This window comes from Lissotriton vulgaris, chromosome 1_1 (genome assembly GCF_964263255.1).
Source record: "Lissotriton vulgaris chromosome 1_1, aLisVul1.2, whole genome shotgun sequence".
Lineage (NCBI taxonomy): Eukaryota > Metazoa > Chordata > Amphibia > Caudata > Salamandridae > Lissotriton > Lissotriton vulgaris.
This window is the reverse complement of record NC_141685.1, coordinates 1221566566-1221585765: the sequence shown is the minus strand read 5'-3', so window position 1 is coordinate 1221585765 and position 19200 is coordinate 1221566566. Positions and strand designations below refer to the sequence as shown.

The window sequence follows — 19200 nt, the reverse complement described above, 5'->3', positions numbered from 1 at the left end:
TCTTTTGTGTACTCCTCAGTTCGTAAATGGCACTTGTATAAAACCAGTTCCTTGTCAGTCTATTGGTACATTTCCCTACATTAAGCCCATCTGGTCTGTGCCAAAGCTACCAGGGGAATGAGCTCATGTTAATTTAGTGACATGGAGTTTTCACCTGGACAATGGTTGTGATTATTTGTTAACGTGGGCATGCATCTACCCCCCCAAAAATACAATCTCTTACACAAATATAGGTGGTGCATAATTTTTTTAAAGCAAGAATAATCCTACATAAACTAGGAATACTGGGCTACACGTTTCACACGTAATTTCTGCTTTCCTGTCTCGAGTGCTGATTGCAAAATGCATACATGTAGGAAACTGGTTTAAACAGAAAATGTTTTGCAAGAACAGTGATACTAGTTTTGTGCAGTAGCTACATGCTCTGTGCTAGAAACATCATGGCCTGACATTAGATGGACAAAACCTTAAGGTAGTATCTTGTATGCCTTTTATTGATGAGGCCATCCCTCATCTACAGTTTGCAAACAGATGACTGCACATTCGTTTTAGAACCATAAGTGTGAAATACTTTTGCACCCTCATAGGAGCAATGAAAGAAACAGAAAATACAGCAGTTTGCTCAGGAACAAAATGACATGTAGTTGTTAGTAACCATATATACTTGCTGGACAGCAAGGGAGATGTTAATGCACATATGGTTCTCTCAGCATGCTTCCTCCAGTGCATGCCTGGTTTCTGGGCCATAAGTACAATTAGTAGCGCAACTTTAGCTGAACTAAAAGGGACAAGGTGCCAAATATGATAAAAATAGAAATGCAAGATCGGCGCATGCCAATTATACACTGTGCTAATTAAAACACAGGCAGGCAGTTTAGGTAGAAATGAACAGCCTGACGAGCAAGCCAACATGGTGGTGAGGAAACCAATGTGAACTCTAAGTTGGTGTTGAACAGCTGTTGAAGCTTGTCCGGCAAGGTCAGGTGTGTATTTAGTGCAACACATGGAGCTATATATATTTTTCCCCAATAGGGTGCAAGTGCTATACATGGAAAAAATAGACATTTTCACCCTTTCTTCTCTGATCCGACTCCGCGTTCCTTCACCATAAGTTCTGGACTCTGGGAAAATCAATGTATTTTCCCGTTCATTTATTTGTTCACAAATTGGGAGTACTGAAAATGCACTGAAGCATCATTTCAAAGAAAAACATATTTTGATGCACAATTATCCACCTAGTCTCTGATCTACCTACAGGAGAGGTAACTCACTCCTTTATCCTTTTCGTTGTCTTTCAAATTTTGCCTTATATTCGACATTTATCTGCCTGCAGACCATAGCATTGTTAACAGCAATGCCCTTTACAAGGCTATTGCCTTGAACAAATGTATCCATCACGAAAAGTACAGACCTAATGTCGTTTGCAGGCTATTAACAATATAAAGGCCACACATTTTGCCTATAACAATATCTAATAACTTTAACATCAACATGGGGCAACTACCTTGTGAGGTAATGCAGCTGTCAGACAGGCTTAAAACATAACTTAGCAGAGACACATTAGTCACAGTGGAAGACATGAAATGAAAACATGACTCTGTCGTCTCTCCCTTGCTAGAAGGCCAAACCTTGATTGTGAGCTCTAGATGACGTGTGTTGCCTCATCATGGCTGCTCTTGTGTACCTTATATTTTGTTTCAGTTCCCCTGCTTTCCAACACCTCCCTTTACACTGCGGCCAGGCAATCATTAATCGTGAGATGTGTGGTCCCCTGTCTACTGCCTGTGCTCTCCTTTACTGAGAGATGCAGCTAGATCCCATACATACTGCCAGATGAGTCACAGGAACAGGGGAGGGCAGCCATGAGAGCAAGTGTTGCCAGAGTCAGGGGTTCCTGAGTTTATATAGAATATAGGGCCAAATATGACAGCAGCTATCCCCAAAAAGAATGGGTTTTATGGGTAGAAACCACTTTCCAAAATTATCAATAGTGTGAAAAAGAAAAAACAAGGCAAAATGCTCTTTCCATCTCTGCACTCAGGATCAGAAAAACCTCAATGTTTCAATAAGGACCATCCCTGCACTAGAAAGGAGTCGAAAAGACCCGTCTGTAGAGAACACTACATCTCAATGCACTAACACTATACTTCTGCTTCTATCACTTGTTGACTGTATGCTTGACATTGACCATGTACCGTGATCCACTGCCTTTTGGCTTAGTTCACGCTATACATACATCCATACATATCCTTCTATCTGGATGATGGATTTCTGATATTAGGTCCACAAAAATGAAGTTGATGGTTACATTTGATTATGCTTATGGGGGCCTTTCTCTTGCCCTCCATAGAAACTATGGTAGAAAGATGGAACACAAATTTGGAGAGGAATATGCCATGGATTGTTGCTACGATTATAAAGTAAAATAAGTGAATAAGGATTTTAAATTTACGCCAAGGCATGCCTCAGCTCTCTATCTACAGGGAATTTGGTTTATTTGCCTATCTTTGCAAGTATGAAAAAAGTTCTTATTTACAAAATCTCTTTTCACTAAACCTTTGCACCCTGACAGCAGAGGAACTCAATGAGCTGCAGATTGTGTAAGAGATGGACATTAACTATTTAATTTGGAAACAGATGATGAGATATTTTTCATAGGTTGATTCTTACAGGGAGATTTTGTTTGTTGGTATTTGAAACACTTACTTAATGTATATGTTCGGATACAAATACATTCTGCTGATGATGATTCACTTTCTTTAACATGGAGTTGAAGGAGAAATCCTAGTGGTGTTAATTCAGTATGCCCTTTATTGAATCTTGATTTTATTTTTCAAACTCAAGCAGATTGTCTTTCTATTAGCATATATAGGAGGGATTCGTACAGGTTTATCTCCAGCTACAGTCTGTGCATTTGTAGTAATTGTGTTTTTAGATGCATTTTAAATATCAATGTCTCATTTGTCTTATACCGAGATCAAAATAAGGTAATCATTATTTGAGAGTAAGATCAGACTACTCGGAGTATGACAAATTTGTGTTTTTACCATCTGCAGACCCACCGGAAATTATTTGTGAATTATATACTCTTTTACTAGTGGGGTGTTATTCTTTCCATAATATGCAGGGAGTACTATTAGTGAGGGATTGAGTCAAACGACACCCTGAATATCAGTCACATATTGAATCATAATGGGAAACTGGTTCATTCTACAGTCATGAACTATGCCTCATGGTTTGGCTCAGAGTTTAGAAGAACTATTTCTCTGCAGAAACAGTTCAAATTTGCCATTAGAAGTACACTTTGTTGTTTCCTCATCGCTGCTTTCAGGGCTGGAAGGTTTGATGATTCCTGAGGCCCCCCATTCTTAAATGCGGGTGGCTGTTTTCCAACACTCCACTTCGGGCACTATATCAATTATAGCTAACTTATTAAAAAAAAAAGTTAGGTCACTTGGACATTCCTGAAGGGTTTTGTGTTGTTAATAAAGAGATATGGTAAGGCAATATTCCCCTACCTCAGAACAAGTTGGCAGGTTACTTTATTTTGCAAGTTTAGAAGAGCTTCTCTATAAGTTTTCAAAACTGGAAATTAATAGGAGTTAGATAGTCAGCAAAGTAGAGACAGTTCATAGCTGGGGAGCTGGTGATGAAAATCAAAAAACTCTATAGTCGTCTCTCACCCACACAACGTACCCACAGAGTAGAGTATGGACTGCACAGATCTGTCAGAGGCCAAAGCAGAGAGACAGTTTTTATGGGGGTCCGCAATGTATTCTGGGAAGTCAAGGAACACATTAATGATGTTGTTACAAATCTTTATTATTCATTATCCTACAGTGTTAAACAATAACAAGCAGTTGAAGCAGCTATAATTAGCATACAAGCATAGGAAGATCATAGAAAAATGAATGCAAAAATGGGTCTATCATTTCCTGAAAGGCTTAACAGACTCCTGCAGTGTATTCTCTACAGTAGAAATTCACCCACATCCCTTATAAACTATACCTATGTGTCTGTAATGAATGCAACCCGTATGTCCGAAGTCACTAGAGAATGTGGGCTTATTACTCTGTGACCCTCATAGAGCCATCCACTCAGACCAGTCCTGTCACGCCTACAGCTAAAAATAGGCGTTATACAGTCTGAGTAAAACACGCAAACAATCTTTTCCAGCTTCTCAAGATGTTTTGGGTGATTGGACTTCCCTCCCTGCAAATCAGTAGTTAGTCTCATAGCTGCCTGTGGTCCAACGGGTGCCTAAAAAAGCTGAGATTGCTCCACAGGAAGATAGGGAACCCCTCCCCCCCCCATCTTTTAGATAAGAGACCGCTCCTGCCCTCGCACCTCTCCCAAACGTTTTAGGGGCTGCACTAGCCTTATTGACTTTACCAGCAAGGCAATAACCATTTTTATTTACTCACCCCTCATCATGGTCCCTCTCCTTCGGCTCCAACCCACAATTACAAGGAGAACAATAAACAACTGTTATTGCCCACAGGTGCATGCATTAACACTGCATTATTGCACAATAGAAGAATTGCTAAAAATAAGTCTCCTGCATATATATTTATGCAAGTGTCACTCGAGTGCAATCTTAACCTGTGGGGAGTTTCCATAAGGCACATGGTGATGTATCCCATAAAGGACTTTGAAAATCGCTCTTGAGGACACGGTTGGCCTCTGGAGCAATCTCAAAGAGATGTTGAATGGTCACAGTTGAGGGGCCCTGTGATCAACCGATTAAGCACATGTGGCTAATTTTAAACTGAGGCTGTTAGCCATTTTGCAGTCAAGATACAGGGCATTCCTTCAGTTTAACCTTAAACCGACAAGGGCAGTGGTCACAGAAACATGACCAGAAGTGTAAAGCAAGGCAGGTACTGAAGATTTAAGTCCTCTGACTACTGCAATGTAACTTCATGTACCCAAGAACACATGTAAAGATTGCCCTAAATTGTACAATGACAGACTACTTTTCTTTTCACGCTATAAATGTGTATTTGAGTTGGGAAAGTTCTAAAGTGCTGAGGCGAGCCAAATCATTGTCTCTCAGATGAGAAATAATAGATAGATGTCAGAAAAAAGCTCACAGTGTTACAGTTATTACATTTCGAAAAGGCTTTCAGCCAGGTGCAGAAATGTTATTAAACAAAATGTCCTACACACACAAAGGAGCACAAAGAAACACTAGGGGCTTTGTGCTGGAACAGTTCTATTTGTTTGATTTCTTGACATCACTCCAATATAGGAATCTTGTTCTGAAAAGACAGGTGCTTGATTTTTGGTCAATTTGCCCTCTCCGAATCTAAGTATCCGTATGGCAGACTCTGTTTGAGTATCCCTCCTTTAGGTTCGATGAATGCCAGTGATTTTATTCAACACATGTTTTTGGCTTATGGTGCAAGCCATTCAGTGTACAGCGAGGTATCCTCCCATCACTGTCATCATGGCGCCGAGCCGTAACCGGCCAAAAGCTGCAAGGGTTGCTAAATACTGCTTATGGGAAGCGAGTACCCTGCTGCTCCCAGGAAGTCAGAATTAGTCTTTAAAAACAAAAGCCTTGGCGGCTCTCTGCAAACACATCTTACCACCCCTGGGCCGCGGACTCTTCAGGCCTTTCTTATGATTTGCTTGTAAAATATTGGGATGAATGCGCATGTTCTGGCTTTATTGCATCTGAACACCCCTCCCCCCACACACGTGACATAGAGTGACACGAATCATTCTTGGCTGCTGCTTTTCTCTAGGAGTTTAGGGTTTCTCGGCCAACCAGAATGCTCTGATTTTGTTTTAAATAAATAAATAAAAAAATTATTGAAATAAAAAAAAACGTAATGTGCCTTTTGTTTCGTGAATTACATTGAATACAAATGCACTACTTCTGAAGGGCTTGCTGTTCTCAATGCAGTTTCCTTGTAGCAGAATTTTTTCTAATTTATGTTCACATTGTCCCCTTTGATCAATTTCATTAAACAGGTGAATGTCAATATCATGCCTAATCTTTGGAAGGGGAATCTGCTCTCCATCGCTTTAAGGTGTAAAGGCATAAAACTCCCGATTGAGCCTACACCTGCTATACAATATTTCAAAAAGTAAGCTATTAAAATGAGTGTTAAAAATAGGCAAATAAAATCTAATACGAAAGAATTTGAAACAGGGCTCAACTTGTCATATAAAGACAAACATACTATTGTAATGCCGGGAATATGACTAAATCTCAATAAGCTTAGATAACAGGTGTTACTGTCACCCTACTCAAGTGCACTAATTTGAACTATTGAGTGGATTCACTGCGACTTGCTCATTATGCACAGATAGTTTCCATGGGGGCATTAGAAACTTTAATATTTTTATATTTTTTATCAGGAAATTTCAATTTTGTGTTATAGCGTGGAAGCAAAACTTGTCATGATTTGTGATATTTTTTCTTTTTAAGTAAAATGAAGTTGTGGTAAAGAGGCTGAATTGTTCAAAACAATGTGGAAACACGGGCAAAACACAGACCCTGCACGCCTTTTGGTCGAGGCAACCCATTCAGCCGAAGGTCAATGAATGTCAGTGAGATATGGGATACTCAGAGATCCCTCGTCACGTTCTGAATGGAGGACCCATCGTTTTGCGTTACGCCAGTGGGTAAAAAATGATTGACAAGCGTCATTAAGACACACAGAACTGCTCCAGCGGAGCCATTAGCAGTGGAATTCTTCCTTACATAGAACAGATGCAGTAAAAGCTACATCAGGAGTAGTGCATGCTACCTATAGAAACACAAGAGGTACTGCACAGGCAGCAGAAATACAAATTTCCCATAGAGACATAAACACACAAAAAGTTCAGTGAGCTGCTTGAACGCAAACCTCACACACTCACAGCGGAAGTAGAAGGCTGGCAGTAGTCCAAGTTTATTTCACACACCGGACACTGCCTGAAAAGCGGTAGCAGTCGAGGCTTTTATTGCATGATCTCAAAATGATTAACCATAGGAAAGTTATAGAAAGAGAGTTAGACTAATGTTGTTGGGTAGAGGACTGAATATACCCAACAGAAATGTGATGTTGCATGATAAACTTCTTATTCTATTCATCACCAAAATAGAAAAATAGAATAAAACTCAATAAATAACACTAAAACAACAAAAACCCAATCAGCAGAAAAGGAATATGCAATTTTGAAGATTTAAGGTAAGTAAAGCACCTAAAGGCACAAATTGGCAGTCACGGTTTTCTGGTTATGCACGATCGGTTAAAGTCACAAGTTCAGCCCAACTGTGATGTAACTTGGGCCAGATATAGGAACTAGTTTATTCCCACTGAAAAAGTTGTCTTCTAAAGTCCAGAGTGAAGATACCACTTTGCTGTGGAGGAGATCGGGAGAAGCAGGGAGTGCATCATGGCTGGTCATCACTGTAGTGCGAAGAGCAGGACGGGCTTCACATCATCATTGTTGCCCGAAATGCAGATCTTGCATTACCAGTCATCTTTGGTAGTCACTGTAGCGTGAAGAGTCAGGTTCACTGGAGTTTCAGTTCAGCTTTAAGATCATGGTGCCAACGGGTCAGTTGGCGGTCACGAAGAGCCCAAAATAGGATTTCCCCTTTTCTTCAAAGAGGAGCTCAACGGATGCCACACCAAGGGTCCAGGACCTGGAAGGATCTCGGGGATCAGGAACTCACTCTAGCAGGACCCAGCAGGGCTCAGTAGCAGGTTAAGGCAGGTCCAGTGCAGCTGGTCAGCTGGGCAGTTGCAGAAGACATCTGGAGCTATAGGTCAGAACAGGAGATCAGCTAACCCACCCTTGGAATCACTCAGGTAGCCTCGGATGATATGTGCAGCTCAAGACTTCCTTCTCAGAGAGTAGGGCAGGCCTCAGGTATCAAGACAGTCCTCTGCCAGCAGGACAGTACTTCTGTAGTATTCACTGTTTCCTGAGGAGTAGGAATGATAGATCCCCCTTTTAGGTCAAGCCTAGGAGCGCATACGTTGTCTCTTCAAGACATGCTGTATTCTTTTTGTGGACTCATAACCCCTCCATTGCCTTTTTATCCATCCCTTTGATTCTTGTTCAAAAATGTGTGATTGCTAGTGGTTAGTCTTTCCCCTTTTATCCCCCCTTTAGTCTTTGGTTACCTCGCACAGAGTACAGCCCTTTTTCTGTTACCATTAAGCTTCTGTGTTTATGTGCTGATTTGGGGGACTATTTTTTCTTTGATTGCTTTCACTGTTTACCTGTCTTTGGTGGTTCAGCTTCAGTGCCCTTCACTTAATCTCCCCATCCCATTTAAATATCGAGATGAAATGTCAGATGCTTCTGCCGCTGTTTTCGAAATCACCTCTTTCATTTTCTCAGACTTCAAAGTGAGAAGATTTCCTCCAAGGCCCTCCCGCTTCAATGCTTGTTGCTTTAGGGAGCCTCGGTCACCAAACCTTTAGCAGCCCAAACTCTTTTAGAGCAACAAGGCTTGGGCAACTCCCTTCGCATTTTCTCTGATGCTTGTTTATATAATGTGAAGCCAAACTCTACATGAAGGCGTTGGAGTGCTTTACTTAAGCGATAGTTACATTACACAATGTCAAATTGATTTTTTGGGCATTTTCATAAAACAAGAACTCGACTGACCCAATGATATTGAAGCGCTTTACAAACGCGCAAATTACATTACACAAGGTCAGGTTTATTTTTTTGGTTTATGTGCGTGGAGATTAAGTGATGCCGATGTCACCCCAGTTTATTCATCATCTCCTCTCTTCCTGACAAATGGGAGCAGCATTTTTCCCTCCCACGTCGCTGCATGCCCACCCCACTGCCTCTTCCTGTCGTTGTCCTCCTCTCAGAGCTCTAATTTCAAAGCACATACATGGCCGCTCCCCAGGGACTGTCATACATTTTTTATCATATATTGTGAAGTCAAGCGACTCAAAGGTTTTGAAGTACTTTACATGAGCACTGGTTAGGCATTTTTATAGAGTGGCCTCAAGGTATTCAAGTGCTTTAAAAAACGACCCAGTTACATTACACAAGGTCACATTTATTTTTTGTTTTTATGGGCAAGGAGATTAAGTGACGCAGACTCTGTGCCTGTTTATTCATTATTTTCTCTCTACCTGACAAATTGGAGCATTTTGTTGTTATTACTATGTCCAGTGCTAAATACCCAGAGGGCTGGGACAGAGGGTGAGGCCAGGGACTTGCTGGTAAATGGAGGGTGTGAGCAGTATTTGTAATGAAAAACTCTGCAGAAGGATGCCTGGAAAATAGAGGCCTGGGAGAGGAAGGATGTGATGTCTCCACCATTGGAAATTACATCCTTGCTTTTTTCCATAGGCTGTTCAATACTCTAGTGATGCAGTTGCACATAGAATGTTATTGTGCTGTTGAATTGCATCAAGGCACTTGTCTTTCTGTTTGTGCATTAAGAAGCCTTGGAAAGTGTCCATAATGCTTGCTGAGTCACACTGCATGGTCCAGTGTGAAGCCATTGTATAGCTCTTCAATTCCTGGCAGGCAGCATGCAGAGTAGTGTGCTGAATATGTAAACACTTATAAGGTCTCAAAGTCAAGACCTATTGGCTTTGCCAATGCTTATTATACCTGGTGCCCACTTTGTAGTGGAAGAAACGTATAGATGTATCCCCTACAGAGGTGTCTGGAATCTTCTGCCTCCTTGCCCTGGTCCCAGTCTGTCTGCAGACACAACAGGATTGAGAGAAGCGATTGAGAGGTGTGTGAGCTGAGGCAGTGTCTTTGAAGTGAATGTGTGACAGGTGGCAGCTCTGTCCCTCTCATCACCTCAGGATGGCCTATCCTGCTAACGCCCATAACTTCTATTGTGTGGTTGCCTGGGAAGAATACACAAAGGCCAACCGCCAAGTACACCTAGTCATGCGTTCCGAGAAGCAGACTGCAGGCACCAAATAGTCAGGACAAGAAAATTCCAACTTTCTAAAAGTGGCATTTTCAGAATTGTGACTTAAAATCTGACTTTAACATTCAAGTGGGTTTTAAATTACAGTTCCTCAAATGCCAAACATGACATTCCTACCTCCTCACACTCAAAAGTTATCACTTAGTAAATGTAACCCAATGGTATCCTGTGAATGGAGCAGCCTTGCAGTAGTGAAACACGAATTTGAGAGTGTTTCACTACCTGGACATGTAAAACTTAAAAGTATATGACTAACTTTTTAAGCACAGTGCCCCCTGCCTTATGGTCTATTCAGGGTCTAACTAGGAATGCCTTATATATTATAAAAAGCAAATTTTGAGCCTGGCAAAATCTTTATTTTGCCAGGTCAAAATGGCAGTTGAAAACTTCACACATAGGTTGCTGTAGCCAGGTTTAAAAGTGCTGCTTAAGTGGGCAGCTCCAATATTGCTGCAAGCCCACTAGCAGCATTTATTTATTCTGCCCTGGGTATATGGTATAGCACATTACTGGGGACTTATAAGTAAATTAGATATGCTGATTGGATGTAAGCCAATTTTACCATGTTTACAGGAGTGAGCACAAGCACTATACAACTGGTTAGCAGTGGTAAAGTGTGCAGTGTATCAGAGCCAACATAAACAAACTCAGCAGAACAAGAGGTTTCAAGGCAAAATGTCTGGGGGGAAACCACACCAAGGATGTCAGGTCTAACACATGCTTCATATGGAATACTTTGAGAAGTTCTTAATGCCTCAGCTGGAGTACTTATGCAACTTTTGGAGATTACATATGGCATATTATGACCAGTTCTGTTGAGCTCATCTTGAATATTGTGTTCTTCTTTAAAAGCCATATCTGACACACCTTGAAGTATTGTTTACATTTCTTAAAGGCTCATCTGTAGTATTGTGCCAAGCAATTGAAGCCTCATCTGTGGTCTGTATCCAGTTCTTGATGCCTCCCTTGTGTATTGCTTTTACTTTAATTGGCAGAGTCTAGCCGATTCGGTCTGTTCTTAGCCCATATATAGTGAGTTTGTTATAGTTTGAAAGGTTACTTCTGGTGCATTGTGTATAACTCACAAAATCACATGTGTATTCTACAATTCTGGGATCTTTATCTTCAGTTTTGTGACCAGTTCTAGAATGTAGTGGTATATCTACTTATGAAAGTTTCATCTAGTTTATTATGTCAATTAATTGAAGACATATAAATTGAATAAAAAAATATATATACACACACGCACACATATATAGATGTATGTATGTAAGGAAGGGTCGAGTCACGAGCCCGGATGCATACTGCAGGACAACCAATTTCCCACAAATAACCACGGAGAGGAAGAGAAAGGTAACCAAAGGGTTGAACCTTTCATCGCATCCTCTCCCATGCAGACCGACTGGGAGCCCACCCTCCGCAGAAACCTACTGGGAGGCCTGGAGACCCAGAAAATGAGAAGCTTGCAAGGGAAGGAGGACAGTTACAGGGAAGAAGCAGGAAGTAGAGGAGAATCCAAAAACACTTTTGCAGTGAGTCAGGAGGAGAGCCGGTAGCGAGAGAAAGTGGAGAAAAGCGGGAAGCCGGGAAACAAGCGACACCCCAGAGGACTGGACCGAAGATTGGTGGATGCCCCCAGGAGACGCCTGCTTGCCGCCGCAACTCTGGAAAGTTATGGCTTTGGCTGTAAGTGGATGGGGAGGGTCAGGGGAGGATACCGAGGATCACCACGTAGATTGGTGGGAGCCCAGTAAAGGGAAGGATCCTACTAAAAGAAAATCGGAAAATCGGGGCGAAAATACCCTCAGAGAACCGAGAAGAGTGGCATTGGTTCCTGTGACCGCCTTTTTTCTTTTTTTTTCCTTCTCATTCATAATTTTTGAAATTGCATGTGGTGCCCAAGGGAGGTACGGAGGGTTGGCCCGTATGTTTAGGTTTCTTCAAAACGGCTCAATACCTTAGAGAAAGAAAGTAAGAAACGGTCAACACTGGTGCATGATTAGTTGGCCTTGAGGAGTGGGGGCCTATTTCGATTACTTTTGGACCTTTCTTTTAATCTTTTTCCTAATTTATTTCAACAAGGTATACGCAGTTAGGAATGAGTTGAAGGGACTCACCCACGCATTTTCTTCTAGGTTTCTATTCTTTACTCCCACCCTCACACAGAGCACTAAACTAGCGAAGCCGTTCTTCACGTGCTTTTCACCGGCTGTAGGTGCCAGTTATCATCGAAGAAGAGAAAGTAGGTCATCCTGCAAAGAAGAAGGGAAGAGACCATCCCTACATCAAAGGAGATTTCATACTTACCAATTCATAATTTTGTCAGGACTTACAGGTATTTAATAAACAAGCCAAAATTGAGAACCATATACGGCCTCCTAGCTTCTGTTACCCCCTATCCCTCCGACAATGTACATACAGACATTATATATCATACATATATACCTCGAGCATGTCATTTAGAACAGGACACTTTACCTGGAGTGTTACTACTCATTTTTTGAGATAGCGTCTCTGTGCCTCCTCTGGAATATGTTCACATCTGCTACTTCTGCATGAGTATGGCAAATTGTGGGTTCCATATCTGCTGTATTGTGTTCATTTCTGCAGGCCATGTTTGTGGTATTGTATTAGGATTAGAAGGCCACCTCTGGCATATTGCGCCTAGTTCTGAAGGCCACAGGTGACTTTATGAATCCTTTTCTGAAGACACACTAGAAGCACTGCTTCCAGTTTTGAAGCTTATCAGAAGTGAATTGTGTCAATCAAAAGGTTTTGTTTTCTTAATTTTGTTAATTTTGATTGGCCTTATCTAAAATGCTATGACCACTTCTGGATTCCACCTACGGCATATTATGTCTACTTCTGGAGCTCATCTGGAGTATGGTTTTGACATCTGTACAGTGCTAGAAGCCTTTTATACAATAAAATTCCATTTTAGAGGTATTTTATCCCATTGCAGCATTGTGTCAGATTATAGGGCCGGCTTCTGTTACATTGGGTCCAGTTCTATGAGCCTCATCTGGTGTATTAGGTTACTTGTGCTATTTTCTAAAGACTAGTTCTGGAGAAAAATTCAAGGGAGATGGACTAAGTTCCTGAGGGGGGTAATAGAGTGTTGTGGGGCAGGATAATACATGAAATATCTGTTTCCAAAGGAGTGTCACAAGAAGTTTTATATTCAAGATTAGCCTTTAGTTAGGCTGCAAGGTTAGATGAAAACATTGAAGAGCTTCCAACATTTAATGTGAAGTAGAATTTCCTCCTATTTGAACAACACTAATCCCATCAAGCAAGACATATTACCCCCTGATTTGATATAACATTGTTTCTGATGGAGCAGGGTTTTAAGTACAAAACCTGCTCGAATTATCACTCCAGTAACATTTATTAATAGTGTGAAGTGTGACTAATGTGCACCAACACAAACTCAATCGGAAACGCTTTTGCGCATACGTGCTCTAATGTTAAGACTCATGCATGAAAGACAAGGTCTCATTTGTATTTCGCTTTTTAAGATGAACAACATAATGCTGCTTCTGTACACTAATGCTCTTGCTAGGGAAAATAACATTGGGATTAGTACAATGGTGGGAGGTTAACAGTGAAAAGTATATTTGGGAAATTAATAATGTTTGTGTCCTATTTACTTTAGAAAACATGCAGCCCTATATTTTCTGCATGACTACTAGAGGGTTAATTCGGTGAATGGAACAAACTAATATACTGAAAATCGAGCACTGACAGAAAGTGGAGAGAAAGGGAGTAGCTGACCTTTGCTAAAAATGCTGTGTGCCTGCCAAGAAGCAGAAAAGATGGCTTGGGAAAGAAATGAAATGTATAAACTTCTTCCGTCAAAAGCGGCAGTTACTGATACATGTTACAGACTTGATGAAATGTGTGAATATCATAATAAGAATGAATAGAAGACATTGTATTAGAAAATGTGTTTGTGACTATGGTGGTGTGACAGAACACCCCCTGAATCAACCAATGGGAGACCGAAGTTTAGTAAATGTTTCCACTACTGTAGGTTGGACATGTAAGTTTTAGGGTATAACTGGGGTAGCTTTAGGGGTGTGATTGGTTCGGCATTTGGGGGAATCTTAGAGGGAGATCGTCGCTGTCTGTCGGTTTGGTGAGGCCTACCTGTTTCCTGTTTCCTGTCCTATTGCCAAGTCCTGATGATCTTTGTTCCTTGAAACCTATCTCAGAGGACCCACTACTATCCCTTTGGCCAAGGGGTGGTATTTTCCTTATTTCCTTTGGAAATGATTATTTCCTTGGGATGATTCGTACTTTGCATAATTATTTGCAAGTGTATTTGTCTCTGAAACGTTTGTCTCTTCACCTATCCACTCCTTCATGTGTATTTATTCATTTTGATATGAGTTTGATACTATTTTGCATTGATATGTTCTCTCTCTCTCTTCGTGAATAATACATTGTTTGCTTTGTGATTTCTGTACATGTATGAGTTTTATTTTTACATTATTTGGTGACAAAAAGGAACTAACTTTACTCTGAGTTTGTGGTTATTCAGATAATCATAGATGGTTAGATAAATAGTTATTATTATTAGCATCAACCTCTCAACTTTAGGTCCATCGACCAAAGAAAAGAAGTTGGTATTTCAGGCTCAGTTAGTTATTTCGAATTGATAGATACGAGCCTGTATAATGAAACAATGATTTATATACAGCATCAAATTTCAGCAGATCTCTGTGTTGTGGGGTGAGTTTGCGTAATGGGCCCGTTTTTAATGTGTTATGTGGTTATTGATTATCGATCCCTGATTGGCCCTGAATCACTTCCATCTCCTGTGAATATCATTCATCTAACATTGTTTAAGATTCAGAAGATTTTGAATTATTGTTGAGGCCTGGTCTTTAATGTTTCTGCCATGAGTCCTCCATCTATGCACAAGATGAAATGAAAAAATGATGCCTTGTGCCACTTCATTTGAAATCAGCATACCCTGTTAGAACTGTCAATGAGCAATCCAAAAGTAATCATTCAATGCAAGGACTTCTATTAGGTTAAAACAATTCTAGAGCAATCTGAACCGGATCCATAGACCAAAGCAGCTATATATGTATACTTATTTATATTTACAGCAGGAAATTCCAGCAGCTAATGTCCTCGAACGCATAGCTAAATATCTGTTGTTCTAGGTTATTATCAATCAAGGCAGCACCTAAATTAGGTCTTCTATAATATGTTCTCACCTTCAATTGTCTAAACCTGTGCATCACTTTTTGGGGTTGATGAGGCATATGAGACTTTTCGAAAATGCAAAACCGGAATTTTAGGATTTTAAAAATGAACATTCTCTGGGATGTATCTCTTTACAGAGGCTGTTCATAATCCAGCTGATAGACTGAATCATAAACACATTTAATTAGTACGATTTGTTGACATTTATACAAGTTACCTAAGTCTGTGAGTCTCTGGATGCATTTAGGGAGCAGGGAGCATTTAAATGAGCTGTGATTCAACAGGACCTCGAAAGAACATTGCCTACAACAATAGTTTATATTTGGGGTTCAAACATCTCAAAGGGATATGCAAAATTCTCAATATCAGCAGAAAGTGTATTGGCCTAGTAAATAGCTTTCTATGGGGAACCGCCATGGCTAAGAGATGATGCCATAAGGACCTCTGTTGCTGGTTTGATGCAGGATCTATCATATCTAATGTTCAAGTGGCTACCACTTTTGCTGGACAACTTGTTCTTTTCTGTTTTCATGAAGCCTGCAAGCTATCTCTTGAGGCCTTGAACGTGTGTTTTCTCATTGCATATAATAAAATATAGGGTTCCCCCATTGTTCTTTGAAGGTCACGGATAGGGGAAAAGGCACAAAGACAGTTACATGTAAAGTGTCCTCTGTACTTTACAGTGAAATCTCCTTCATTGGTCTCAATCTAGGAGCAAAACTCATAACTCTGTAAAAAAATGTTTGAGGGCCTCAGTTTGACCCATGCTTCATCTGTAGACTTTGATGGTTTGTATTCTCTGCAGTGTATTTTTAACCACAAGTCAAGGTCAATTTAAAAATATGAACTTTGATCCTCAAAACCTTGGTGCAGCCTCAAACATATGTGTTTTTAAATGTTTGGTATTTGTTTTGTTATTGAGTGTTTGTTTGGTGTATGTTGTTTGTGGAAGAATGCACGATGAATGATGGTCAAGTTAGGTTTCATAAACGTATCGTGATTTTATTTAACTATTTGGTGAATTCCGATTTTATATGTATTGATTAGAAATTCATGCCATTTAAGTTTTGAGGCAGAACAAAAGCTAGGTTTTCCTTTATGTGTCTTTTACTCACAGATCAACAACAAAGAAGCAGATTTCATAGTAACATCTAACTTCATTATCATCATGAGTACAACTTTTTTCGATCATAACTCCTCTAACTTCATCTTAAAGGACTTAATATTTGTTGAACACCAACTGCCGTAATTTGAGCAAAAAAAATATTCTAGTAATGTGCTTATTCTGAAATGTAGCAGTGCCTGCCGCAACAGTTGTATTTCAAAATTGCTATCACAAAAAACGAAAACCTAAAGGTTTTTCATTCATCTTCACACAGTTCCCATGTCTTATACTATGTATGAATTCCACACCTGGGGTCTGATTTAGAGTTTGGTGAATGGGTTACTCCATCACAAACGTGATGGGTACCGTACCCACCTTATCACAAGTGCCCCAGAATATGAGCGCACATGATATCAGTCACGTTTCTGATGGAGTAACCCATCTGACGAACTCTAATTCAGACCGTTTGCATTATTATTTCATCTAATCTAATCTTTTTCTTTTTAAACATGCTTCAGTGTGTTGAAAAGAAGCATACCTTTTGGAATCAAAATCTCTCCACATTTTGAATCTAAGATATGAACTGCTCAAGTTGTTCTAGGTCAGACCCGGCAGAGCCTGGCTTTAACGAATGTTGTATGTATATACCTCTCTAAACCAATAGATTTTCATTATCAGGCACATTCCAAATCCCAAAGTTGTAACTAGGCAGCTGATATGTGTGCTATAGTTAGCCATCTTATGTATAAGTTACTTTTAAACGATCACGTTGAAGTATATGTTCTTTTCAAAATAAGAGTAACAATCACGGAGAGGATTCCATACAAACCACTTGTGTCTTGGAAAATGACAATGTTTTCAACTAGTTACAGTAGTATACACCTCTATGTAGTAAAACGTCAATTGCTTTTTGTCTGCTGGCCATATGTAGTCCAATATTCTGAATTCAATACCCTGCAACATAGTCCAGTTATTACCATTTGGCCATTACAACTGGAATTCTCACCAGGGAGGCTTGGTTTAGTTCAATTTGAGCCACTGACACAGACCATGCAGGTTTGACTGACAAAGATTCGGAGAAATTTGAAAATGCGCATATTTTTTAAATTTTCATTGTGGTATCTCGTATGAAAATTGAACGCTAGCACAAACCTTTATTCAAAGCATTAAAAGATCTTTTAGAGGAGAAAATATCTCCTGCCACGCTTCTACTAGTCGCGCAGAATATTTGCTGCTCTAACTAGTCTCCAGCACGTGGAACTCTCACTGAATTTTACACAGACAAAATATAATTTTTTCCAGAATTCATCAGGGTGGAATCTTCCAATGTTAAAAAAAAATGGAAATGGTCACTCTGTAGCAGAATTAAGCATTGTTGGCCTATTTCTGCATTTCATCTAAACCAAATATCAGTACCTTCGGACCAGCATTAGATGAATCCAGTATTGGTCGATTCTAAGCCAAGGACAACTGTTGATGTTTACTAAATAAATATAACAGAATCTATGTATCTTGAATGAAATGTCACAAATGACAGCATTGGCATGTCCGTCTGATAGACTGTTTTTTACAATAAGACATCCTTTTTCTCTCGCCTCTCATCTCTAGGTCACAGAAACCAGAACGGGCCCCCTTGGCTGTAGTAACTATGACAACCTAGACTCCGTCAGCTCCGTGTTGGTGCAAAGTCCTGAAAATAAAATACAGTTGCAAGGTAGGTGTTTGCAGATGTTATTAATATTGAGTTATCCTTGGGCTCACGTCTATTTCTGAAACGATAGGGTGGAACAGGGAAACACACTGCCACGATAGGTAAGACGTAAAGACAATGCGAGTTAAAGAACCCGTTCGAAGAAAAACATCACTTTTAAATTCCTACTTTGAATAACTGGTATTTCTTGCCACATTTTACACAACTACTAGTCAATGGCGTTCTCTAAAAGATGTCTGGCTTCTCCGGTCACAACCATGGTCAAATACAGGAAAACTGTGGTCATGCCCGGCTGAGTATATAAATACCACGGATTGTCCGTGAACATGATAACAGTTCTCTGGCAAAAAAATGTAATTGCATAACCGGCAAGATTTAATTATATCCTAAAGGCCCAGGCCTCAGGTTCAACTCTCCATTGTTCCCTAGCCACGTATGTGCTTTATATGTACTTGTAATTACAAGCTTTTATACATAAATACATCATTGACGTAGCTAGACCTTTAGCCGCCCATGGAAGTGCCTGCTCTTGCCACCCACGGCAGCTGCATGTAAGAACAGTGGGCTGACAATTCCTGCCTTTGCCCCCTGCGACGACGGCAGGTACGAGCTGGTGATTTCTGCCTTTGCCGCCCTGCAATGCCTGCTGGTAAGAGGGGGGGGGCTGTTGATTCCTGCTTTGCTGCCCTGCGACGGGCGCAGGTAAGATGAGGGGAATGGGAGGCCAACACCCTCAAGAACTCAGATATCCCCCCGTTGCTGCACCACTGACATACATACATGTACTTATTTTTAGGCCTCGCCCACTCAGCGCGCATGCGCTGTATAGGAGACCTTTAACCGTCGTTCATCTCTTTTCCAAAGCACATACTCGTGCTTGTGGCGGCATACACCTTGCGGGAGCGCGCAGAGGCCCGCCACAAGCACAAGTGTGTGCTTCAAAAAAGAGCAGACTGCTCTCCCAAGTGCGCACGCTACATGCCTTTTTTAAAAAAACTTTTAGCACGAGGCTCACATGTTTGTTTATACAGCGCTTTTTAAAAAAAACTTTTACTGCAAGGCACGCACGTTTGTTTTTTGTTGGGAGGCTTCTCTGTCCTTTTGCTGATTTGAACCAGGGCTGCACCATGAATCACCACTGCAGAGACAAAGTTCTTTATTTCGTTAACATTCTTACAAACAACTATCACAGAAACTGCTAACTGTGAGAAGTTGTCCTGGTATATGATGTCCACTATTCTA

The 19200-nt window shown here is 40.5% G+C and overlaps 1 protein-coding gene across 1 annotated transcript in view; it reads left to right on the top strand.

The window, feature by feature from the left end:
* The window catches only part of BRINP3 (BMP/retinoic acid inducible neural specific 3), a 1009588-nt gene that overhangs the window by 696168 nt on the left and 294220 nt on the right, over window positions 1–19200 (top strand). Inside the window, exon 5 of the mRNA XM_086964475.1 lies at window positions 17856–17961. Coding sequence (XP_086820601.1) covers window positions 17856–17961 — 106 coding nt within the window. The remainder of the gene's footprint in view (window positions 1–17855; window positions 17962–19200) is intronic.